The sequence below is a fragment of the Euphorbia lathyris genome, chromosome 4 (genome assembly GCF_963576675.1).
Source record: "Euphorbia lathyris chromosome 4, ddEupLath1.1, whole genome shotgun sequence".
NCBI lineage: Eukaryota > Viridiplantae > Streptophyta > Magnoliopsida > Malpighiales > Euphorbiaceae > Euphorbia > Euphorbia lathyris.
The window spans coordinates 55,838,272-55,860,767 of record NC_088913.1 but is presented as its reverse complement, the minus strand read 5'-3'; the positions used below and the strand labels follow the sequence as shown (position 1 = coordinate 55,860,767).

The 22,496-nt window shown below is 32.1% G+C and overlaps 1 protein-coding gene and 1 pseudogene across 1 annotated transcript; both read left to right on the top strand.

The window, feature by feature from the left end:
* Window positions 1–1,328: 1,328 nt before the first annotated feature.
* LOC136227307 (beta-glucosidase 16-like) lies at window positions 1,329–3,938 on the top strand. Its single transcript, XM_066015947.1, has 13 exons — window positions 1,329–1,476; window positions 1,587–1,656; window positions 1,742–1,800; window positions 1,920–1,995; window positions 2,081–2,158; window positions 2,253–2,340; window positions 2,425–2,671; window positions 2,777–2,892; window positions 2,974–3,188; window positions 3,267–3,304; window positions 3,391–3,487; window positions 3,560–3,656; window positions 3,733–3,938. Exons 4-13 carry the CDS (start codon window positions 1,935–1,937, stop codon window positions 3,932–3,934), a joined length of 1,239 nt encoding a protein of 412 aa, XP_065872019.1. The 5' UTR covers window positions 1,329–1,476; window positions 1,587–1,656; window positions 1,742–1,800; window positions 1,920–1,934; the 3' UTR covers window positions 3,935–3,938.
* A 6,835-nt stretch (window positions 3,939–10,773) lies between these two features.
* Window positions 10,774–12,053, top strand: LOC136227185 (LRR receptor-like serine/threonine-protein kinase FLS2; annotated as a pseudogene).
* Window positions 12,054–22,496: the final 10,443 nt, after the last annotated feature.

Genomic DNA, 22,496 nt, shown 5'->3' with positions numbered 1-22,496 from the left:
ATCCTTAATATTTGAAATGGTGCAATTATACCCCTAATATTAGCAGGTTGGGTCAATTTCAAATTCTGTACCAGTTGCATATCAGTTCGTTTGAAAAAATGATTTCATATTTTATGTGATTTAATAATAGAATTGGAGATTAATATTTATAAATTTAGTGTTTTTTTTGTCAAACTCATACAATAGAAAGTGTATTATTTATTTATTTTTTGAATTTTTTCACGTCTAATAATATGTTTATGATCTGTTACTAATGACTGATAAAATGACTCAGATGTGAAAAGTAGATGACAAGATTCATAACTGAGTAGACAGTTTGAAGAAGTATTTCTCAAATTGACCCAACTTGACAATGTTAGGGGTAAAATTGGTTGTCAACATTATGGGTAAAATTGCACCATTTTAAACGTTAGGAGTAAATTGCTCCTGACTATAAACGTTAAAAGTATTTTTACACTTTATCCCATGATATTATTATTTGGTTGACCAGTGGCAGTGAGGGTACTAATTATGAAATTTTATTGTCTTCAAATGCACATCATCTTGATTTCATATCAGATGCTAGCTTTCTAGGATATCTTGTACTTACATTTGTTACCAAATATAGTCCAAATAGAAAGATAGAGTTAAATATAAACATGGCACACATCACCAAAGTTAATACCGTCTTTTCATTTGGACCATGTCATTAAATTTAACATCGTCTTTTCATTTGGACTGTATCACCGGTAACAGATATAAGCAAGGTACAAATTTATCACGTTTTAAAATGAGGTTGTATACGACAAAGTTTATTTTTGTACTTTCCTTTAAAAAAAACAAAGACATGTTTAGTTCATTTAAAAAAAAATCCTGAAGGTTTATTTGGATGTGGTTTGAGAATGTTTATTAAAGTAAGGAGATGGAAGGTTAGGTTATTTTCTTTAACTTTTAAATTTCACGGATTTAGTGGAACTCTTCAAGATTACATAACTTCTTTTGAAATTTCATTTAACAAGTAAGATTATATATATATATATATATATATATATATAACTCTCTTTTAATTAAGCTTCCTTAACCTCAAAACAATCAAACCCTACAAATTAGGGAACAACTTATTGTAAGGCAAAGAATAGTCTATTCATTTTAATTTTAGTTATGATGAAATAAATACGGTATTGTAAGAGAAACAAGTTTTTCTTTTTTAAGCAATTGATTATCTTTATAATTTAGAATTTAGCTATTTTTATGGAGAAACACAAATTATTCAAGAGTTGGTTACAATATAGGTTATATATATGAGAGTTTTAATGATTTCAACTTAATGCCTCTCTTATAATGTCGGGTACTAGAAGAACACTAGAATGTCTTGTTTACCTAGTTATTCATTTTCTACTAGTTTCCAACAAATCTTATGGCATTCAAAATTCTACATTTAACCGTGCAAGTTTTCCTCCATCTTTCATCTTTGGTGTAGGATCATCTGCTTATCAGGTTTTTTTTTTTTTCTAATTTTAATTTCCATCATATGATTCTAATAACATAGATATCTATATATGACTCGCTAAACATATTCATATAACTTTATTATTTCGATCTTACAGTATGAAGGTGCAACAAACGAAGGTGGAAGAAAACCATGTATATGGGATACTTACATTCAAAATTTTCCAGGTTCTAATTTTATTATTTTATTTTATTTTTTCAAATATTTTCTTCATGGATTCTATAAATGACAAATTTTGAATTAAATTTGCAGATAAAATAGCAAATCGCGATAATGCTACTTTTGCCAATGATCAGTATCATAGATATAAAGTATGTTCTTCTTTTATATAATTACGTGTGTGTGTGTATATATATATATATATATATATATATATATATATATATATATTCTCCATTTATATTATTAATCTAATAATAGCGTTCATCAGGAAGATGTGGCCATAATGAAAGATATGGATCTTGACGTTTATAGATTTTCCATCGCATGGTCTAGAGTTTTACCTAGTAAGCATTTATTTTCAATTACAACATTAATTAATTACCTCTCTATATATAACTTCACTTATCTTATTTTTCTACATTCAATTAGATGGCGCTCTAAGTGGAGGAGTAAATCAAGAAGGCATCAATTACTATAATAATCTGATTAATGAGCTCATATCAAATGGTTTGATTCTATTTTAATTTATCAAATTTTGGGCAATTTTCTCACTAATTGGATTATTTGAGAGTAAACTAAGAATACTGGTTTTATTTTGAAGGAATCCAACCTCTAGTAACTCTATTCCATTGGGATCTTCCACAAATGCTAGAAGATCAATATCAAGGATTTTTAGGCTCTAAAATCATGTAAATAACATGTGTAAACGTTAAAGTTTTCTTTAAATATTAATGTGATCAATTCTATCTAATTATTTATATGTTGTATTACAGTGATGATTTTCGTGATTATGCGGATTTGTGCTTTAGTAAATTTGGTGATAGAGTAAAGCTTTGGGCCACTTTGAATGAGCCACTAGTATATATAATGGGGTATTCAAACGGGGTGTTCGCTCCAGGTAGATGTTCAGATCGTTCTAAATGCACTACAGGCGATTCTAGTACCGAACCATACATAGTTGGACATAATCTAATTCGTGCTCATGGTTGCGCAGCTAAACTGTATAAGGAAAAATATCAGGTTAGTTCTTTTATGAAATGTTCACATATTGAATAATGAATATTGAATATTAAATATTGAATAGAAGGGTTAGTTGTAATTATTTAGTTATTTTCATTTTAGTAGATAACGCAAAAAGGTCAAATTGGACTCACACTAAATACGATATGGATGGTGCCCTATTCTGATTCGAATGAAGATAAGATTGCAGCAGCTCGAGAAATGAATTTTCAGTTTGGCTGGTATGTATATATATATATTTCCATATAAGAATAAAATAAAATCATATAATTGAATTAAATTTTGTTTTTGATTTCCTCAAGGTTTATGAACCCACTATATAATGGTTCGTATCCAACTGATATGCTTGTGAACGTGGGTAAAAGACTACCAAAATTTACTGAAGAGGAATCCAAGATGGTTAAAGGATCTTATGATTTCATATCAGTTAATTATTATACCGCAAGATATGCTGCTGCCATTCCATGTCCAACTCAAAATCTAGACTATAATACTGACGATTGTGTCAATGTTACACGTAAGTTAATCGATTTTTTTTTCTATTTTCACAATGATTTTATTATTATTATTTTCTTACGGAATGTTTTGTTTTTAGAGGAACGAAATGGAATTCCAATTGGTCCGGCTGAAAAGGTATGGTTTAATATACTTAAAAAGCAAATGTAAGAGCTAAATATCATAATGTTAAGATTTGAAAAGTATTTATCTAATTTATGCAGGGCTCTTGGATTAATTTCTATCCAAAAGGACTTGAAGATTATTTGGTTTACATCAAGGAAAAATATAATGATCCTATACTTTATGTCACTGAGAATGGTAATGCTGAATCATTTAGAGCATAAATTAATGATTTTGTTTACAAATTTTAATATTTATTTGTTTGTTTAGGTGTTTTTGACCCAAACGTGATGAAAGATGTCCTAAATGATCAATCAAGAATACAATTTATTCAAAGTCACTTGATTCATATTCAAAACGCAATAAGGTGAAAATTATAAGTGTTTTTTTTTTCAAAGTTGAATAGAATAATAATTATTAATTAGAAACTGAATTAATTACAGGGCTGGAGCAAAAGTAAAGGGATATATGATGTGGACATTTTTAGATGATTTTGAATGGTCAGGTGGGTATGGAGATAGACCTGGAATGGTACATGTTGACTTCAATAATGGATTCAAAAGAACCCTAAAACAATCTGCTTTATGGTATAAAACTTTTCTTACTTCTGCCAAATTTATGAATACCAAAGATGAGGATTTATAATTGGACCCAATGATGTAATCATAATATTTATGTATTAAATATATATAATTAATTGAATTTTTTAATAAATTATATATACTTTAGGATATAATAATATAAATGTATGCTTATAATTCAATTGTCTTCTTTAATGTAAGCGCATTGCGCCAATTTTTTTTTTTAAAAAATAATAATATAAATGTATGCTTATAATTCAATTGTCTCTTAAATACAATCAATTGGTCCCTCTTTCAAAAAAAAAAATGGCAGTGTTATGCTAGAATTTTCTCAACTAAGACGATGTCCCACACATCGGAAACATGAGAAAAACCAAGCTAAGGTATGTAATATAAATATAATTGGAAAATTAACAGGGAAAAGAAAACAAACGGTGATAACTGCTTGCTGTTGAATGTTTTTTTTAGGGTAAATTCCAAAAAAAACCCATGTGGTTTGATGTTGTTCCAAAAAAATCATTGTGGTTTGGTTTTACAAAAAAAAAAGGACCGTGGTTTCGCCGTTACCCGAAAAACGGAAAATGACTTAACACCGTTAAAAATGCTGACGTGGCAAGGGGCAGAGTTGAAAATTTTTTTTTTTTAATTTTTTCTTTTTTTTCTTCTTCTTCTTCTTCTTCTTCTTCTTCTTCTTCTTCTTCTTCTTCTTCTTCTTCTTCTTCTTCTTCTTCTTCTTCTTCTTCTTCTTCTTCTTCTTCTTCTTCTTCTTCTTCTTCTTCTTCTTCTTTTCTTCTTCTTTTTTCTTCTCTTCTTCTTCTTTTTTTCTATCTTTTTTTTTCTTTTTTTTAATTTCCAGAAGAAGAAGAAAAAAGAAGAAGAAAAAAAGAAGAAGAAGAAGAAGGAGGAGAAGAAGAAGAAGAAGAAGGAGGAGGAAGAAGAATGAGGATTTCAGACGTTCAACGTCTGAAATCCAGACGTTCAACGTCTGAATTTCAGACGTAACGTCTCGATTTCAGAAATTAAAAAAAAATAGAAGAAGAAGAGGAGAGGAGGAAGAAGAAGAAGAAGAAGAAGAAGAGAGGAAGAAGAAGAGAAGAGAGGAAGAAGGAGAAGAAGAAGAAGAAGAAGAGGAGGAAGAAGGAGAAGAAGAAAAAGAAAAAAGAAAAAAGAAAAAGAAAAAAAAATATTTTTCCAACTCTGCCCCTTGCCACGTCAGCATTTTTAACGGTGTTAAGTCATTTTCCGTTTTTCGGGTAACGGCGAAACCACAGTCCTTTTTTTTTTTAAAACCAAACCATAAGGGTTTTTTTGGAACAACATCAAACCACAGGGGTTTTTTTTGGAATTTACCCTTTTTTTTTTATCAAACTGCGGTTACATCAGTTGGACCATCGGTTCTCGGTCAGACCCGATTCTATCTAATTTGTTGCAAAAGCAACAAATCAGTTCAACTCAAACCAAAAATCTGATCGATTTTCGATTCAATCAGTTGAATCGCCGATTTGAGTTTTATAACATTAGTAAATATATATCATGGTTTGTAAATTGTTCTATAACAATATTTGGATTTTTCCTTAGGATAATGCTTTTTGTAGCAATTATTCTACTAATAGACCCGGGTTAAAAATTATACACATTGTAGTGCTATTTTTTTAACCTTAGCCAGTTGAAACCGGTGAATTAATCACCGGCTTCGTTAGTTGTAAGGACCCCAATTTTTCAATAACTGGAGTCACCTGCCATGTCAGCGAAATCAGATATGGCAGTAAGAGACCGGTTATTCAATAACCGATGTCAGCTTGAACTTGACAACTCACTGCTCCCATGCAGAGAGCAGTGTATTTGTTTAAAGTATATCAGAATCAAGGATGTAAAATATTCGACTAGTCCTTCATTTCTTCGTATAAACACACTATCATTCTTCATTCTCCTTATACATCTAAAAACATCCAATTGATCCTTCAAACACTATTCATTCTACTTCAATCTTCTTCAAATGATCTATTTTCTCCCCATTCTTCTTCAAAGGATCTATTTACTCTTCAGTCTACTTCATTCTTCTTCAAAGGATCTATTTACTCTTCATTCTACAAGGTATGCAAATATTTTATATTTGTATTATTGTATAATTTATATTTCTTAGTAATTATATTTTTAATTAGTAAATGAGTTAAGTAAATATATGTGGTAGTTATGAAGGTATGAAAATATTTTTATTTGTAAGTAAATATATTTTTGGTTAGTAAATGAGTTAAGTAAATATATTTAGTAGTTAATAAGATGTGAAAATGTTTATATTTGTAAGTAAATATATTTTTAGTTAGTAAATGAGTTAACAAAATATATTTAGTAGTTAATAAGACATGAAAATGTTTATATTTGTTAGTAAATAGATTTTTAGTTAGTAAATGGGTTAAGTAAATATATTAATAGTTAATAAGGATTGAAAATGTTTATATTTGTAATTAACAATATTTTTAGTTAGTAAACGAGTTAACTAACACTACAAGAAAATCTGCAATTAGGGACTGAAAATTCGGTCGCAATTCAGTCCCTAAAACTGATTAATGACCGAATTTTATGAGTTAACGACGGAATGGCTTCAGTCAGTAACTAGCTGGTCGGTAAGAGGTTAGTGACGATTTGTCCGAATCAGTCGTAAATCTTGCGACCAACTTCACTTAGTCGTTAATGTCTGTCGCTAAGTTACCGACCGAATTTTCAGTCGGTAAGCCATTATACTTGGTCCGCAGCTGTGCTTCGGAGATATCTCCAACCTTAAATTACCGACAGAATTTATATACTTGTGACGAAACATTCCGTGAGTAATATACATTTTTTCTTTAATAGATGCAAAAAAAATAAATTTGGATTGAAGAGAGTTCATTTCCTGTAAACAAGATAACTAAAATAAAAATGCATAATATTCATGACTAAAATATTGAAATCAACATCAAATTTAGTCGTATAATCTAAAACAATTTTTCAAAAATCTAGGGGGACATAGAAATAATACAAGAAATATGCATAGATAAACACCAATGCCTAATGTACCACCAAATTTACCATGACAAAGGTTTCATTTAATATATATATATCTAGAATGCCAAAGCCTTACCACCACCTAATGTATATATCCTAGGAGGAATTGATGCCCCCCTTTTAAGACAATCTTTGACAAAATTACAAATATCTCTTTCATCTTCAACAACCCTGTAATGATTAGTAAAATAAGAAGGATTGAGTTAGTTGTTTTAGCCAACAACTTCATAACCTGCATAGTGTAGAATTGATAAGTGCAGAGTTATATGCCAGGCCTTAAATCCAGAAAAAAGCCTTGTACCTTCTTTACAAAAAATCTGTGGTCATTTCCATTGAAAATAATAACAGCATATGCAAAGTTGTAAAGCTGCAACAGAATGCACTTTTGGTCATAGAAATACATATTAACAATATGAAAGGGAATTCAAATTTTTTGTTTTAATACTCAGAAATTAACCCTCTATTCCATGTCTTCTACGCTAAGTTCTTTGCCTTAGAGTGCGAACGATAAAGAATATACTTATTTATCAAGCAGAGCCTATATCAAATTCTACACAGCTTAATCTGAAGGAAGTTCAATATCTCAGAGCAGAGCAGATAAGGGAAGGATCTAAATGGTTAAACTTAGCAGATAATAAATCAAACAAATAAGCACAAAAACTTAACCTTATGGCATGTTGTTACTGGGTCATCAGAGTAGAATGAAGGGTCATCAGAGTAGAATGAAGGATAACCAACAACCATCCCATACATTATGATTATCAGGTAGGAATCTATTAGTGGAATTGTGATTATTACCATAAAGGCTTTAAGCATAAAATCAATATCAGTTTTTATTAGAAAAACAAAAGATTTGTTTCACATTCAGTACTCCAGCAACCTAAATTAAAGCCTACTAAGCTAATGGTGGAAGCAAGGTTCTAACTTGTAAGCTACAATTTGGTTATTTATCAACAATCATTACAAGAAAATATGCATTTTGTGGGGAAATTTTTCCCCACAAAACTTCATATTTCGCCATTGAAGGTTTTTATGGCGAAATGCCAATTCGCCACAGGTTCGACACAAAAGCTTCGACACAAAAGCTTTTTGTGGCGAATTTTCGTTTCACCACATAAATATAATCTTTTTGTGGCAAAATTTCAATCCCCACAGAAATATAATATTTCCCCATAATTATCACTATCTAACGGCTTTAGAATTTATTTTGTGGGGCTTAATATCGCCACAAATGAGCTATATTTTATGGGGATATAATTATCGCCTTAAAATAGTTATATTCTATGGGGAATTATTTCGCCAGAAATAAAGATATTTCTGTGGAGATTTTTTATTTTGCCACTAATAGTATTAATTTTGTGGGGAAAAATTCTCCCACAAATGAACTATATTCTATGGGAATACTATATTCGCCACAAAAAAGTTTATATTATATGGTAAAATATTTCGCCACTAAAGATATAATATGTATTTTATTAAATAATTTAATTAGATATTTAAAATAAAATAGTATATTAACAAATATAACACTTTTAAATATAAATGTACAAAAATAAATAATATATTGTAATTATATTATAATTTTGAAATTGTATTAGTAACATAAATAATAGCTTCACATTTTAAAAGCTAGAATTGTGTCAAAAAAAATTACACTGTTCTACCAAATTAGCTTCACATTGTACTAGATAGAATCGTGTCAAAAAAATTACATCAACTTCAATCATGTTAACCAAGCTTGGACAGCTACCAAAACATCGCTTTGCACTTGAAACCTGTGAGAAAATTAACAATCAACAACTTTAGTAATATCAGGCTAACTATCAATAATGAAGAATGACTATAAAACATTAACTATACCTGTATTCGCAAAAAAAAAGCCCATTCAATTCCTATTGTTAACTTTGATTCATTTCTCTTTCTTGATTTTCCTACTTAAAAAAAAACAGGATTAGTATACTCAAAGTGCTGCTTTGCAAAATAAGTTACTCAAATTTAAACAAACAATATCTTCACAGTTATATTTCATGTAGAATGTCCAATGAAAACTCATTTTGTTTTGCAATTAGAATTGAGATCTGACAAAACTGAAAAATTATGGCTCAATAATAACAGGCAAGACTGACCATTTTAACATTTACTTAGAAAATGAAGAACTTATATGAATTACGTGAATTAGTTATCAATACAAGCTAGATGATGGAGTTCTCTTCATACTTCACAATGAGAAACTATATTCATACTTCACAACTGTATTTATTTATTTATCTATGATAGTCAGAAAGAAATTCTGAAAACATGAATTCAACAACAACTTGAATATACTGGACATAATCAAAGTAAGACCAATATCAATTTATACTTGTCAATACTAGAAAATTTATTTAACATGTCAATAGAATTAATACATAACCCCATTATCCAGTTTAAAAATATAACTAGGCAATATGCACTAAAACTGAAGTGAGAACCATATAAGACCACACATATAGTAGTCTTCCATGTATGTCAAACATCTAGGCATAAAAACATTAAAAAAATAGCAGCAAAGCAAGGAAAGAAAAACCAAAACACCCATTCAACTCTAATTGATTGAGAAATCCAAACCTCTTTGTTGATGGAATATTGATTGTAGAAGGAACACCAGAATTTTTTTTCATATTTGCAGCCCTTCTTTGGTCTGAAACATAAAATTATCAAAAAGAAATTTCAAAACAAAAGTAAAAATTGGAACATACATAATCCAACATAAATTAGATAAACCTATAGGAGAAAAAAAAACTTACGATCATTTGAGCGAAGGTGAACCATATAGGCTTGCGTATCCTTAAATTTAGTTTCAATTCCACATGAGCAATAGTAGTCCATCTAAAATTCATATTATAAACATAATGAGCATGTGTATATATCAACAAGCAAAGAAGAAAAAGGGATCATATGTACCCCATCTTGTTCTTTTTTATCAGAATTTGCATTCTTTGATTCTATAGGAGGATTGGGAGATTGATTTGTTGGCTGTAAAAATGAAATAGATCAGGTGACATATTGAAGAATTATGGTACTCATAAAATTATATCAAAAGGCTAAACCAAGCATACTAACAGTAGTTTGAGATTCATGAGATGAAGTTAACTTTTCATTCAATAATAATTGCATCTCAGCTCTTAATTCATTGCGCAATTTATCTTTTTCATCTTGTAGTTGTTTTCGCATTTCTTCTTCTCTTTTTTTTTAGAAAATTCAGCAAACCGTTGGTTCATCTCCTCTTCTTTTTTCTTAGAGAATTCTGCAAGTGGCAGCTCCACCTCTATTTGAATTCGAGCATTTATACTAGCTTCATTCACAAAATTATGTGACGAATGTTGTCCAAAGTGGTTGGCCCTTTTTAGTGGAGGAGGCCCCTCGCCCATTCCTCTTACATACCCTGATCTATGGCCAAAAATTTCAGTATAAGCTTCAACAGTTGTGAGATTAGATTTCAATAATGAAAAACATTAAATTAAAGGATCTCCCAACCTTCTACAGGACAACAGACCAAGACATCATGTTCAACTTCCTTATTATAAGAGAAATCCCCAGACCTACAAAAGCTTTTGCTATTATTTTCAACACATTCAACTCATTGAAACAACAAGTTCTAAATGCTCTATCTTTCACATTTACTCCAATTTACACTATCGGTCCTCTTCAAGCACAAACTTACAAAATCTGGGATCAAATCTATGGGAAGAACAACCAGAATACATCAAATGGCTCGATTCAAAACCAGAAAGCTCAGTAGTTTATGTAAATTTCAGAAGTATAACAGTAATAACACCACAATGCATCAACAGACATTATCTAACTGAAAATATGTAAATTTTATCGATTTCTAGAAATAGGTTTTCAGGCCATATTCCATAGACATTATCCAAGCTCTCTCTTCTTCGGGGACTTGCTTTGTTAAGCAATAAGCTAGAAGGTTCAATACCCGAAAATATTTTTGAATTGAAATATCTAACTGTTCTCTCTTTGGGGCTCAATAGGCTCACGGGTTCAATTCCAGCTGCTTTCTCAAAACTTGAAATGCTTTCAGAATTAGACTTGAATAACAACATGCTAAAGGGTCTATTCCTACAAGTATGGGAAGTATCCAGTGACTCATGTCTCTCGATCTCTCCCACAATCAACTTTCAGGATCCATTCTTAGATCTGTAATTGAAGGCTCGAGAGATATGCAGATATTTCTCAACTTGTCACATAACTCGTTAATGGGAAATATTCCAGTTCAAATGGGAATGTTGCAAGCAGTACAAGGCATTGATCTCTCATACAACAACCTTCCAGGAATTATTCCTAAAACACTAGGAGGCTGCACAAATTTGTTCTCTCTTGATCTGTCAAGAAACAATCTCTCAAGTCCGATTCTATCAGAAGCTTTCAGTAAGATGGCTGAGCTTACTAGCATGAACCTTTCTAGGAATGGTTTAGGTGGTCATATTCCAGAAAACTTGGCAAAATTGAAGCGTCTCACTCACCACCCTCGATTTTTCTCAGAACCAGCTGATTGGCACCATACCTGAGAGCTATGCCAATATTTCCACTCTAGAAGTTCTTAATCTGAGTTTTAACAAACTTGAAGGCCAAGTTCCAGATACTGGAATATTCAAGAACATAACTTCTTCAGTTTGACTGGAAATCCTGGTCTATGTGGAACCAAATCTCTAGGTTCATGCAGCAAGAAGAGTTCAAATTCCATGTCCAAGAAAATAGTATGGATACTAATATCACTTAGAGTGGTGTTTGTACTTCTCATTCTGGTGATTGTCATTTTAATGCTCATCCGCCGTGGTAAAAAGTCAAAATCACAAAGAGTTGAGGACAGAGAACCAGAGTTAACTTCAGCAGGCAAACTCACAAGGTTCGAGCCAGGTGAATTAGAAAAAGCTACCGGTTTCTTTAGCCAAGATAATATAATTGGTGCTAGTAGCTTGAGCATAATTTACAAGGGTCACTTAGAAGATGGACAGACTATAGCTGTAAAGAAACTGAATTTGCAGCAGTTCCCAATAGAATCTGATAAAAGCTTCTACAGAGAAGCCAAAACATTGAGCCAGTTAAGACACAAGAATCTGGTGAAGATATTTGGCTATGCCTGGTGAAGACACAACAAATGACAAAATTTGCTTGGGGACTAGCTAACAGCAACAAATCATTCTTATGGATAATAAGGCCAGACCTTATGGCAGGAGAAAAAGCAATGTTGCCTCTATATTCATTGCGAAAATGAAGGATATAGGAATGCTAACAAGCTGGTGTAAGCAAGAAAAAATTCTGAAACATGGTACTATGAGAGGATTTTTAATTTGACGTTTAAGAGTATGTGTGGCAGAATTTCGATGGTTTGTTGGCCGTTTTTCATGGAGCAACAGATGAATTGCTAGTTTGCTTGTGGAGAATGTGTTGCCTTCTGAATTTTATTACTTAATTTTGAAAAAAAGAGGAGGTTCACACACATCCAAACTTGATATACTGCTGTAGCCCTTGACCAAAGAGTTAAGTCGAGTCTTATATCGATCATATAGAATACTAACAAATAGAAAAAGGACTAGAGAAACCAGTCCATGATTTCACATCAGTAGAATACTAACAAATAGAAAAAGGACTGGAGAAACCAGTCCATGATTTCACATGAGTAGAATGCTACCTCTAATTTTTTGTATGTTCAATAGAGCCAAAGATCCCCCCCCCCCCCAACTAAACACCTAAACCATCACTAACTGATTACATCAAACACAGGGTTCCTTATAGGATTTGGAACAGTAGGATAGCACTCTAACCTTCCTCAACCTCTTACACCAGAAGAAGAACCAGTGGGGTACTATAGGGCTTACATAGACCCAACATCTAGCTCTCTAACTAGAACTATACCTGAGCCAGACCAGTACTATTTTGCTTACTCTAGCTCCGTAAGCTTCCTAAACCAAACCATCACTAACCTCAGTGATGTTAAAAAAAAACTAACATGTAAGCATTATAATTAGAAAACTAATACAAAATTAATCTCATAAACAACACATTAAAAGCAAGGAAAAGAAAATAATTAAACAAAATTGAACTACTTACTTAACCACTACATCAATAGTTAAAGACAAACACATAATGAACACAAAAAACCTAAAATCGGTAGTCTCAGACTAAACATGGATGAAACATACCAGTGTATACGTTGTGTATAATAATTCTTCAAGTGCTCCAATAGTTGAGCTTGTGAGAATGAAAGAATGAGCATATTAGGTGTGCAGGGCAGATTTCCCTCATGAAGCCTCCATAAATTGAATCACTGAAAATAAAATACAAATTACAAAATTTAATAGAACAATTTTCCCATGAATTTTTTTTCTAAATAGAACAACTGCTAAAAGATATAATAGTAGTTTAACCAAAATGCCAAATTATAACAATGATCCTTGAAAATCATTTGAGTTTGCAATTTAAGTGATTTACAAATTTAGGAATTTGGTCTTTAGATTAATAGTTCTCCAACTTTTGCAAGCCAAATTACAACTTAATAATTTCATTTCCTTTAACCACTTCTCCACACTGTAATTGGGAACTCAATCATACACCTTAATTACAACTACAACCTAATAAACATTACTCAATAATGAACATTAGAGTAAAAACATATTGCAGAGAAAAACACAATGACAGACTTTATTTCACATTTTCTTAATGCTTTTCAACCTACCTGCTTCTACACTTACTTTGTACGGTGTACTGAGGTTACAATTTTTAGGGAAATTGGAAAGCTGAAAATCTATTGCTCCAATCTGGGTAACTCTATATCAGTTATACCGAAATGAGAGTTAATTTCAACCATCATCTCTTAAATTAGCTATTAAAAGTCCTAATAATATGGATTAGCTTTTTTATGTTTACCATGTATACTAATCTGTCTGAATAGGAAACAGAGTTAAGATTTTAGGTTACGTAATGAAACTAAACTTTTCAAACATTCATCCAAAACCCATTTCAAACATTCACCCAAAACCCATTCAAAAGAAATCTCAGTTGCAAAACGATAAAGAGAGTACCTTTGGTATCGATTGCAGATGACTTCAGATTGATAAGAATTTGTACCGCTACAGTTCCCTTAACCCATTGAAATCTGGTCTAGGTTTCACATAAGAAAAATCAGAATAGCTTTAGAGTGGAGAGAAAGGAGAATCGATGTTGTTTTGAGAAGATTTAGGGCTTCTATCATGGAATTCCTAAGATAAAAGGGGTTTTAGATGTGTGTACTTTTTTTAAGTGACCGCCAAAACTTGCCGCTTCTTTTTTGGGCTTTCAGTGGGGATATGTAGAAATTCCCCATTAGTTTTAAAATTATTAGTGGGGATAAAAGCAATCCCCATAAATTTTTTATGGCGAATTATATGATCCCCACACTAGATAATATCATATGTGGCGAATTTAAATTTTCTCCACAAATTAAAATATTATTTGTGGCGATTTTAAATGTTCTCCATTAATATAATAATTTATATGGGGAATATACGAATTCCCCATTAAAAAGTATTCATTTGTGGCGATTTTTTATTCACCACAAAATAGAAAATTTTAGTGGCGAAAATTTGTCCCCCACAAAATTTTCCTCATAAAAAGTTCAATTTCTTGTAGTGAATGGAATAGCTTGTTATTCTCTATAATGGATAACAAAAAATTAATTAGTTAAAGCAAATAAACTCAATATCCACCAGACCACAAATATCCCACATTTAGGGCACCTCTGCTCTCATTGTTTATTCTCTGCTATCTTAACTCAAAATAATCATCTTAGGAGTCACGGAAGTTTCAGATTTTCCATCAAAGTTGGCTTCACCCATTCGAGTAAGCAGTAGAGCGTCAACAATCTCGATGAACCTGGAACAATAATCAGATGTATGAATTTTAAGGAAGATTCTGTGTAAGAAGAAAGAAAAACCAGGGAGGTGAGGGGACGATTATGAGGGCGAAAACTAATTAGAAAAAGAAATTACAAATCCCAAATTTCAATCCACAAAATTTTTAAACAAAATAAAAGAAAAACCATAACCTCATGAAAGTGGCTAGAGAGAGAGAGAGAGCACGCGAGGAAGGGACGGAGGTTGTCGCCGGAACAAACTAGGAGGACGGGAGGTGCATATTTAGGGATCCATGGAGGCTGCTGCGTGTTTGGCGAGATGAGGGGGAGATGGCGGCGAATGTGAGAGAGGAAAAGCGGACCATGAAGAAAGAGGAGAGAATGGGAAAAGATCGGGCAAAACCTCTTTAAGGTATGGGTGTTCAAATCGAGTAGGTATTTTTTAATATTATTATTTTAATGACCTGCAGATCAGTCATTAAACCATAATGATTAGTCGTTAATGTGGGTGCCAGATTTGGCATCCACATTTACGACTGTTTTAACAAGCTAATGACTAAGTTAGTCTTTATTTAACTACTAAAAGTCATTTAGTCCCTAAAATCGGTAGTTAACTCTTGTTTTTCTTGTAGTGTAAATATATTCAGTACTTAATAAGGTATGAAAATATTTATATTTGTTAGTAAATATAGTTTTAGTTAGTGAGTTAAATAAATATATTTAATAGCTAATAAGGTTTGAAAATATTTATATTTATAAGTAAATATATTTTTAGTTAGTAAATGAGTGAACTAAATACATTTAGTAGTTCATAAGGTATGAAAATGTTTATATTTGTTTGTAAATATATTTTTAGTTAGTAAATTTTAGTAAATATGGTAGATATATGTGGTAGTTAAGAAGTTATGAAAATGTATTTGGTAAGTGTATGAATATTTGGTAAGTTTAAGAATATTTGGCTTTTACGAATATTTGGTTAGTTTAAGAATATTTGGTTTTTATGTATTTACCATACTAATTAGTTAAAATATCATACTAATGTAATTTTAATATGATTTATTATGTATCTTAACTTTTAAGATACAATGACATATGGAAGAAGAGTTGAACAGGTTATACAATCTCATCCACAAAATATAGATTTATTGTATCTAAAACTCGCTCACCGTTTACAAAATATATGGATGAACCCGGTAAAATTTCAAATTTAACATATTAGTATCAATACCATTAAATGTATACATAGTACTTTTAAATGTATTCCAATAGTACAGATTACATTTATAAATGTATATGATGATAATGTGGATTTACAATGTTAAAGAGCATCGGGATTCAAGGCATATGGTAACATATATCCAAGGATTGAGGAATATCTTAAATCATCTGAATTTAGTTGTATTGATAGTGTTGGCGGTATGTCAACTTATCAAAGTTTAATCAGAAGATGTCATCCAAAACGCACATTTTTCACTTCACTATCGGGGAAGCAACTCCGACATTAGAAGACGTGAAGGTGATAACAGGGTTAAAAGTTGATGGTATGGCCGTCACTTGTGACCAAACGACCCTAGATTAGAAACAATATTGTAATGATTTTTTAGGAATAGTGCATGATGATTCAGATTTAGAAAGTGAGCAATTAAAACTGAGTTGGTTGAAAACCAACTTCACCAATTTACATATGCATGCTACTCCATTTGAAATCCAGTATCATATTCTTGCTTTGATACTTCAGATATGTTGTGGTTTGTTGTTTGTCAATAAAAGTGGTGATTAAGTTGATATGATGTTGTTGCCACTATTAATTGATTTAGTCATAGATGATGAGACAAAAAAAATATGCATGGGGTGCTGCAATGTTAGCATATTTATATCAAAAGTTGTGCAAAGTCGAAACACGAAGGAGGTGATGGAATTTATTGTCACGTCGTGATAAACTGCCATATCTTCCAGCACCGATGGGCATTCAATAAATACATACTCAAATGATGTATGATCTTTATTCCCAACTGCGGAGGAGGCAATTCCCCAACCTATATGGGATGGAGTTCCGTCACAAGTACCACAAATAATTCCACAACCTACATTCGAATCAAGTCCATATTATACATGGGATATGGGTCCCCAACCGACACAATCATATTTTGGGTTGGTCAATGAACAATTTTCACCATTCCACTTTCAATCTCCACAACAAAACTATAATTTCAACTTTCAATTTGAAGGAATTGATATAGGAGAACAATAAAATATTTTCTTTACTCTGCAACAAAATGTTGTACCTTCATTTGAAAATCCAAACTATAATATTACTCAATTGAGTGAACAAGGCAATGTGGCCGGGAATTCAACAATGGACTCGACTCAATGGTTATTTGATAGTGGTGCTTCTATTGTCGACAATATGGTGTATGAACCACCTATACCATATAATTCGCACACATGTCTGGATTTAAACATACCAAGTTACAGGAGCATGGATCCAAGCTATGGAGGCAAACCAAAATATGGTCGGGTCCAATAATCCTGAAATGCCCATGGTGGAGGAAAACCAAGATGTGGTCGGGTCTAATAATCCTGAAACACCTATAGTGGATCAAAATGAACTAGACCCTCGCCCTATTACAGGTAGAGGATATGATACGAGGGGTTGTTTGCCATAAGGAAAGGCATTTCGCGGAAATATATTGACATCATAAAGGACATGTATGAGGGAGCATGCACGAGTGTACGTACTAGTGTTGGGAAGACTGAAGAGTTTCCTATTACGATTGGAGTGCATCAAGGTTCCGCACTAAGCCCATTTCTTTTTGCCATCGTTATGGATGAACTAACAAGTTCACTTCAAGATGGTATACCATGGTGCATGCTGTTTGCAGATGATATTGTGTTGGTTGATGAGACGAAAGAAGGAGTGGAGAGGAAGTTAGAACTATGGAGACAAACTCTAGAATCTAGAGGCTTTAAGTTGAGCCGAAGTAAGACGGAATATTTGGAGTGTAAGTTTAGCGGCCATAGGAGTAGGGAGGTAGGGACAATCACCCTAGATGGGAGAGTTGTTCAGGCCTCGGATTGCTTCCGGTATTTAGGATCTATTATCCAAACGGATGGAGAAGTAGATGGAGATGTTGCTCATAGGATTAAAGCTGGTTGGTCGAAGTGGAAGAGTGCTACGGGTTTCCTTTGTGACCCCGGCATGCCTAATAGATTGAAGGGGAAATTCTACCGGACGGCAATTAGACCAGCATTGTTATATGGATGTGTGGTCATACGAGAAAGGATCGGTTGAGTAATGAAATAATTAGGATAAAAGTAGGGGTCACATCTATTGAGAATAAAATGAGAGAAAACCGACTAAGGTGGTTTGGCCATGTGAGACGTAGAGCGCTTGATGCACCGGTTAGGAGAATCGAAGAGTGGCAAAGGGATGTAGTGGTGAGGGGTAGGGAAGACCTAAGCAAACTTGGAGGAGGGTGATCGAGAGTGATATGAGTTTACTGGGAATTGAGGAAAATATGGTAGTGGATAAGACGGAGTGGAGCGAGCGAATTTGTGTTGCTGACACGACTTGATTTCACGGTTTTATATGATGGTTCATGTTAGCCGACCCCAAATCATTTCGGGGCTAAGGCTTTGTTGTTGTTGTTGTTGATACTCGCATATATTTTTAGCATACTTAAATATATTTTTAGCACTTAACAAACAAATAAAATAGATATTTAAATTCAAAGAACATATTCATTCAAATTACATAAATAATATATTTATTCAAATTACACAAATAACACATTCATTAAAATAACATAGATATTTAAGTTGGCATTAACATAAAGTAAACAAATAACATAGATTCCTATAAAAAAACAAATAACATAGATACTTAAATTCAAAGAACATATTCATTCAAATTACACAAATAACATATTCATTCAGTTAACACATATAACTCAACCATCCTCTTCGGGATCCTCTTCCGGGTCCTCATCTGGATCCTCTTCGCGGTCCTCTTTCGGATCCTCTTCTGGATCTTTCTCCTCTATATCCATTGCATCTATATGACTCGAAATTTCGAGTTCATCCCTCAACTCAGATATTGAATTGTTGACAACACTTGACAACCCACGAGGCATTCATGGCAATATGTCATTTGTAACACAATCAGTTATGGTTTGAAACACCTTTTCCATAATAAGCTCTATGTTGGATACTAATATCTATTGAGTTTCACATTCTATTATTAGTGCATTTCTCTCTTGTCTGATGGACCGCAACATGTTGCGTCTACGTGGCTACTAATATCGAGAGTCACTCTTGTATACGCATAACGACAATCTATTCTCTAATTCGAACATGTAATCTAGCTGCAACATCTTATGGTCTAGCCATATCACTGTAAGTTAAAATGTACGTCATTCAGTATGAAAATTAAATAGAATCACAAAAAATAGAAATACGTATGGAAAACAAAAATACATATATGGAAAACAAAGATTACATATGAAAAACAGAAATACATATGGAAAACATAAATACATATGAAACACAGAGATTACATAGCCTAGACATGTAAAGTTGTAAAACAACAATGAGGCAAAAAAATGAGGTAAAAAAGATTGAAAATCATCATCGTCACTACCAAACGATAAATCCGATGTTGATATGGTCGGTTCTTCTTTCGTGATTTCTTCGTCATGAACCCTGGCTAGTCAAATCTGCATGATATTTATTTCCTTTTGCAATTGCTCTTTCACAATGCATTTCTCAACTGTTATTCGTCTTGGCAACATGGATGATATGATATCCCGCCTTCTTATACAATGGAAAACACAATATGCTTCCAGCTCACATCGAACTTCATATAACTCATCCATTTAGGTATACTCATTTACTATGCAATTATCTAGTACGTTTTTTGTGTGCTATCCTTAAAAAATAAGACCTGCGTTTGTGTGCACCAAATAATAGTGGGTTATAGCATTGGATTTTTTTATTATCAAAAGCATGGTTATTCAACGTTATTGTTCGTGTTTTTCTACATTTATCATATGGTTATTGTCGATTTCAATGGTAAAAGGCAGAAATAATGTAAGTATCTACTGTTTAATCTTCATATTTTTTCCAGGAAATCGCTTCACGAATGAGTTTTGCGAAGGCCTGCGAGGAAAAATAGGCTGAAAATGACGTTTTGACTTTGCAAAAAAAGATTACGCGAAGTCTGCAAAGCTAAAATCATCAAGTGTTTCATGATTTTTTCTCTTTGCAGACTTCGCGTAATTTTTTTTGTGAAGCAAAATCGTCATTTTCTTGTTGATTTTCTCTTCGCAGACTTCGCGTAATCTGTTTTCGCGAAGCAAAATCGTCATTTTCTTACTAACACGACTTAATTTTTGTGAAGGTGGTTGAATACAAAGGCATCAAATTCAAGTACCCATTTAGCTTGAATACAAAAGCATCAATCACAGCGAGGGGTGATTGGGATGGTGAACCTGCCGATTTTTCTTGGATTCTTTCCTGACGCCTTTTGGGTTCCATTTCTCATCACAGTAGGTGGTGTACTGAGATGTAGGGGATAATGTTCTGGGATGTCAGGGAGATGTAGTTCTAGGATGTAGGGGAAGAAAATACAAATCACCATTATCATCCCAAAAGGTCATTGATTCTGTAAAGCATGAGATTTAGGGTTTAGGGTTCCATTATTGTTGCAATATTGTTGTACATTTTGATAATGTTATGATTTTAATGTTGTTATTATTGCAATCTTGTTGTAAATTTTGATAATGTTATGATTTTTATGTTACAATTATTGTTGCAACCTTGTTGTTATAATTTGAATGTTATATACCTGTCACGACCCGAACCTAATATCGAGCCCAAATGTCTACACAGCTATAGAGATCTTAATCTGAAAAAAAATATAAAATCAACGTGGTATGAGATTTCCGTCTATGTGAGCGAAAATCTCAGTGAGTGATAATCATAGCACAACAGACGGGGAACAGGCAGATATGCAGATAAGTTTCAAATTTGTTTTCAGAATTTATCAAACATGATGGTGCAGAGAAGTTAAATAATATTGCGATATTTTCTAAAATCAAGTAAATCGAATTATAATAATAAATCACAGAAATTATCAAAACCACGGTACAGTAACATCAGAGTGATGATATTCCACATCACCAAAGGCCAGATAACAGAAACAGATGGTAGCGCTACCAGATTCAGATACAGAATGTCTTCACCGACCTTATGCATGATTCTAATACAACCGACACAAAGACAAACAAATACACAGATAAAACAATAACAAATAATGCAAGCCTAATATGAAGGTCAGTGAGACATGAAAACAGATACAGATAATACTGAGCACATGTACCGGTTTCAAAGTGTATAATTTATATCTCATAATATTTTTCAAATAACTTAAATATCCAGACGGCAGAATTCGAATAAAATTTCAGATTTTCAATACAAACGGTAACAGATAAATCAATCGATTAACATAATTAAGTATAATCTTAAAGAATTTTTACTTCCAAATAAGATAAATGATATCAGAAGGGCCTGTTCCCAAAAGCATATGCTCTAATGTAGAGAATATTTGACAAATAAATTTAAGCTCAAAAAAGTGTTTTATCATCTAACTAAGCACTATTTTGAACAAATAACATTTTTAGAAAAGTTCATCAGAACTGTCTTAAAGGAACGAAAATAAGAGATAAATTTAAAAATCGGATCGAACTATAAATTTAAAAATCGGATCGAACTATTTTTATCAAACTTTTTAATATTAATTACCAAAGGGCCGAAATATATTTTAAACAAAATACTTTTATTAAACAGATTTCATGCCAGAGATTTCAAAATCAAACAAACAGTGTCATGAACCATAATTACCACTCACATAGAACTCCGAATAACACGCTTGATCCGAACCTTAGGTAATTATCGATCTTCTGAATCCATCAAAGGATATCAAATTCCTATTCCATAAACGAAGCGAACCAAATTACTCCAATTATTTGCAACTAAACTAAATTAAACATTCTAAATTTAAAGACTTTGGAAAGTGTCCTTAGTCCTTAAACTTAAAATCGAATTAAGCTAATGGAGGTATGGAATTATAAAAGCAATTTAAAAGTTGTAAAATGATAATTGAAAATGGAAAATCAAAAATACTTTTTGGTGCCATATGAACTTCTAGGAAAAAGAAAAGGAGAGGGTGGCAGCACTGTTACTAAGGAAGGAAGAAAAACAAGTTCTTTGTATTTTAAATAGAAGTATAGGTATGCTATAAGTGGTTGACTAGGGTTAACTTAATTTAAAAAAATACATAAATAATAGTAGCTTGAATTTAGGAGGAGATAAAACTATAAATAAAACCAAATTTATATTTTCTTAAAATAATGTTTTTAATAATAAGAAAAAAAACAAGCATTTGAAATGCCAATTCTCACGGTGGTAGAAATCCAATAAAACCAAAAGTTATTATAATATATATAAAATAACAAAAGCTAAAATTACTTAATTGACTAATTCAACTTAACATATAATTAAATTAAAATTTGATCATTCTTACAAAAAAAATTAAAATTTGATCATTACATCCCTCATTTCTAAAAAAGAAAAAAAACTTTGATCCTCAAATTAAAATACTTAAAAAAAAACGGGATATTACAATACCACTTCGCATATT

What these genes read in the sequence shown, in the direction of transcription:
- LOC136227307 (XM_066015947.1), top strand. Translation starts at nt 1,935, where the DNA reads ATGAAAGATATGGATCTTGACGTTTATAGATTTTCCATCGCATGGTCT. An exon ending in TAATGAGCTCATATCAAATG is followed by an intron (nt 2,159 to 2,252) that starts GTTTGATTCTAT and finishes TTTATTTTGAAG; the next exon opens with GAATCCAACCTCTAGTAACT. An exon ending in ACTTTATGTCACTGAGAATG is followed by an intron (nt 3,488 to 3,559) that starts GTAATGCTGAAT and finishes TTGTTTGTTTAG; the next exon opens with GTGTTTTTGACCCAAACGTG.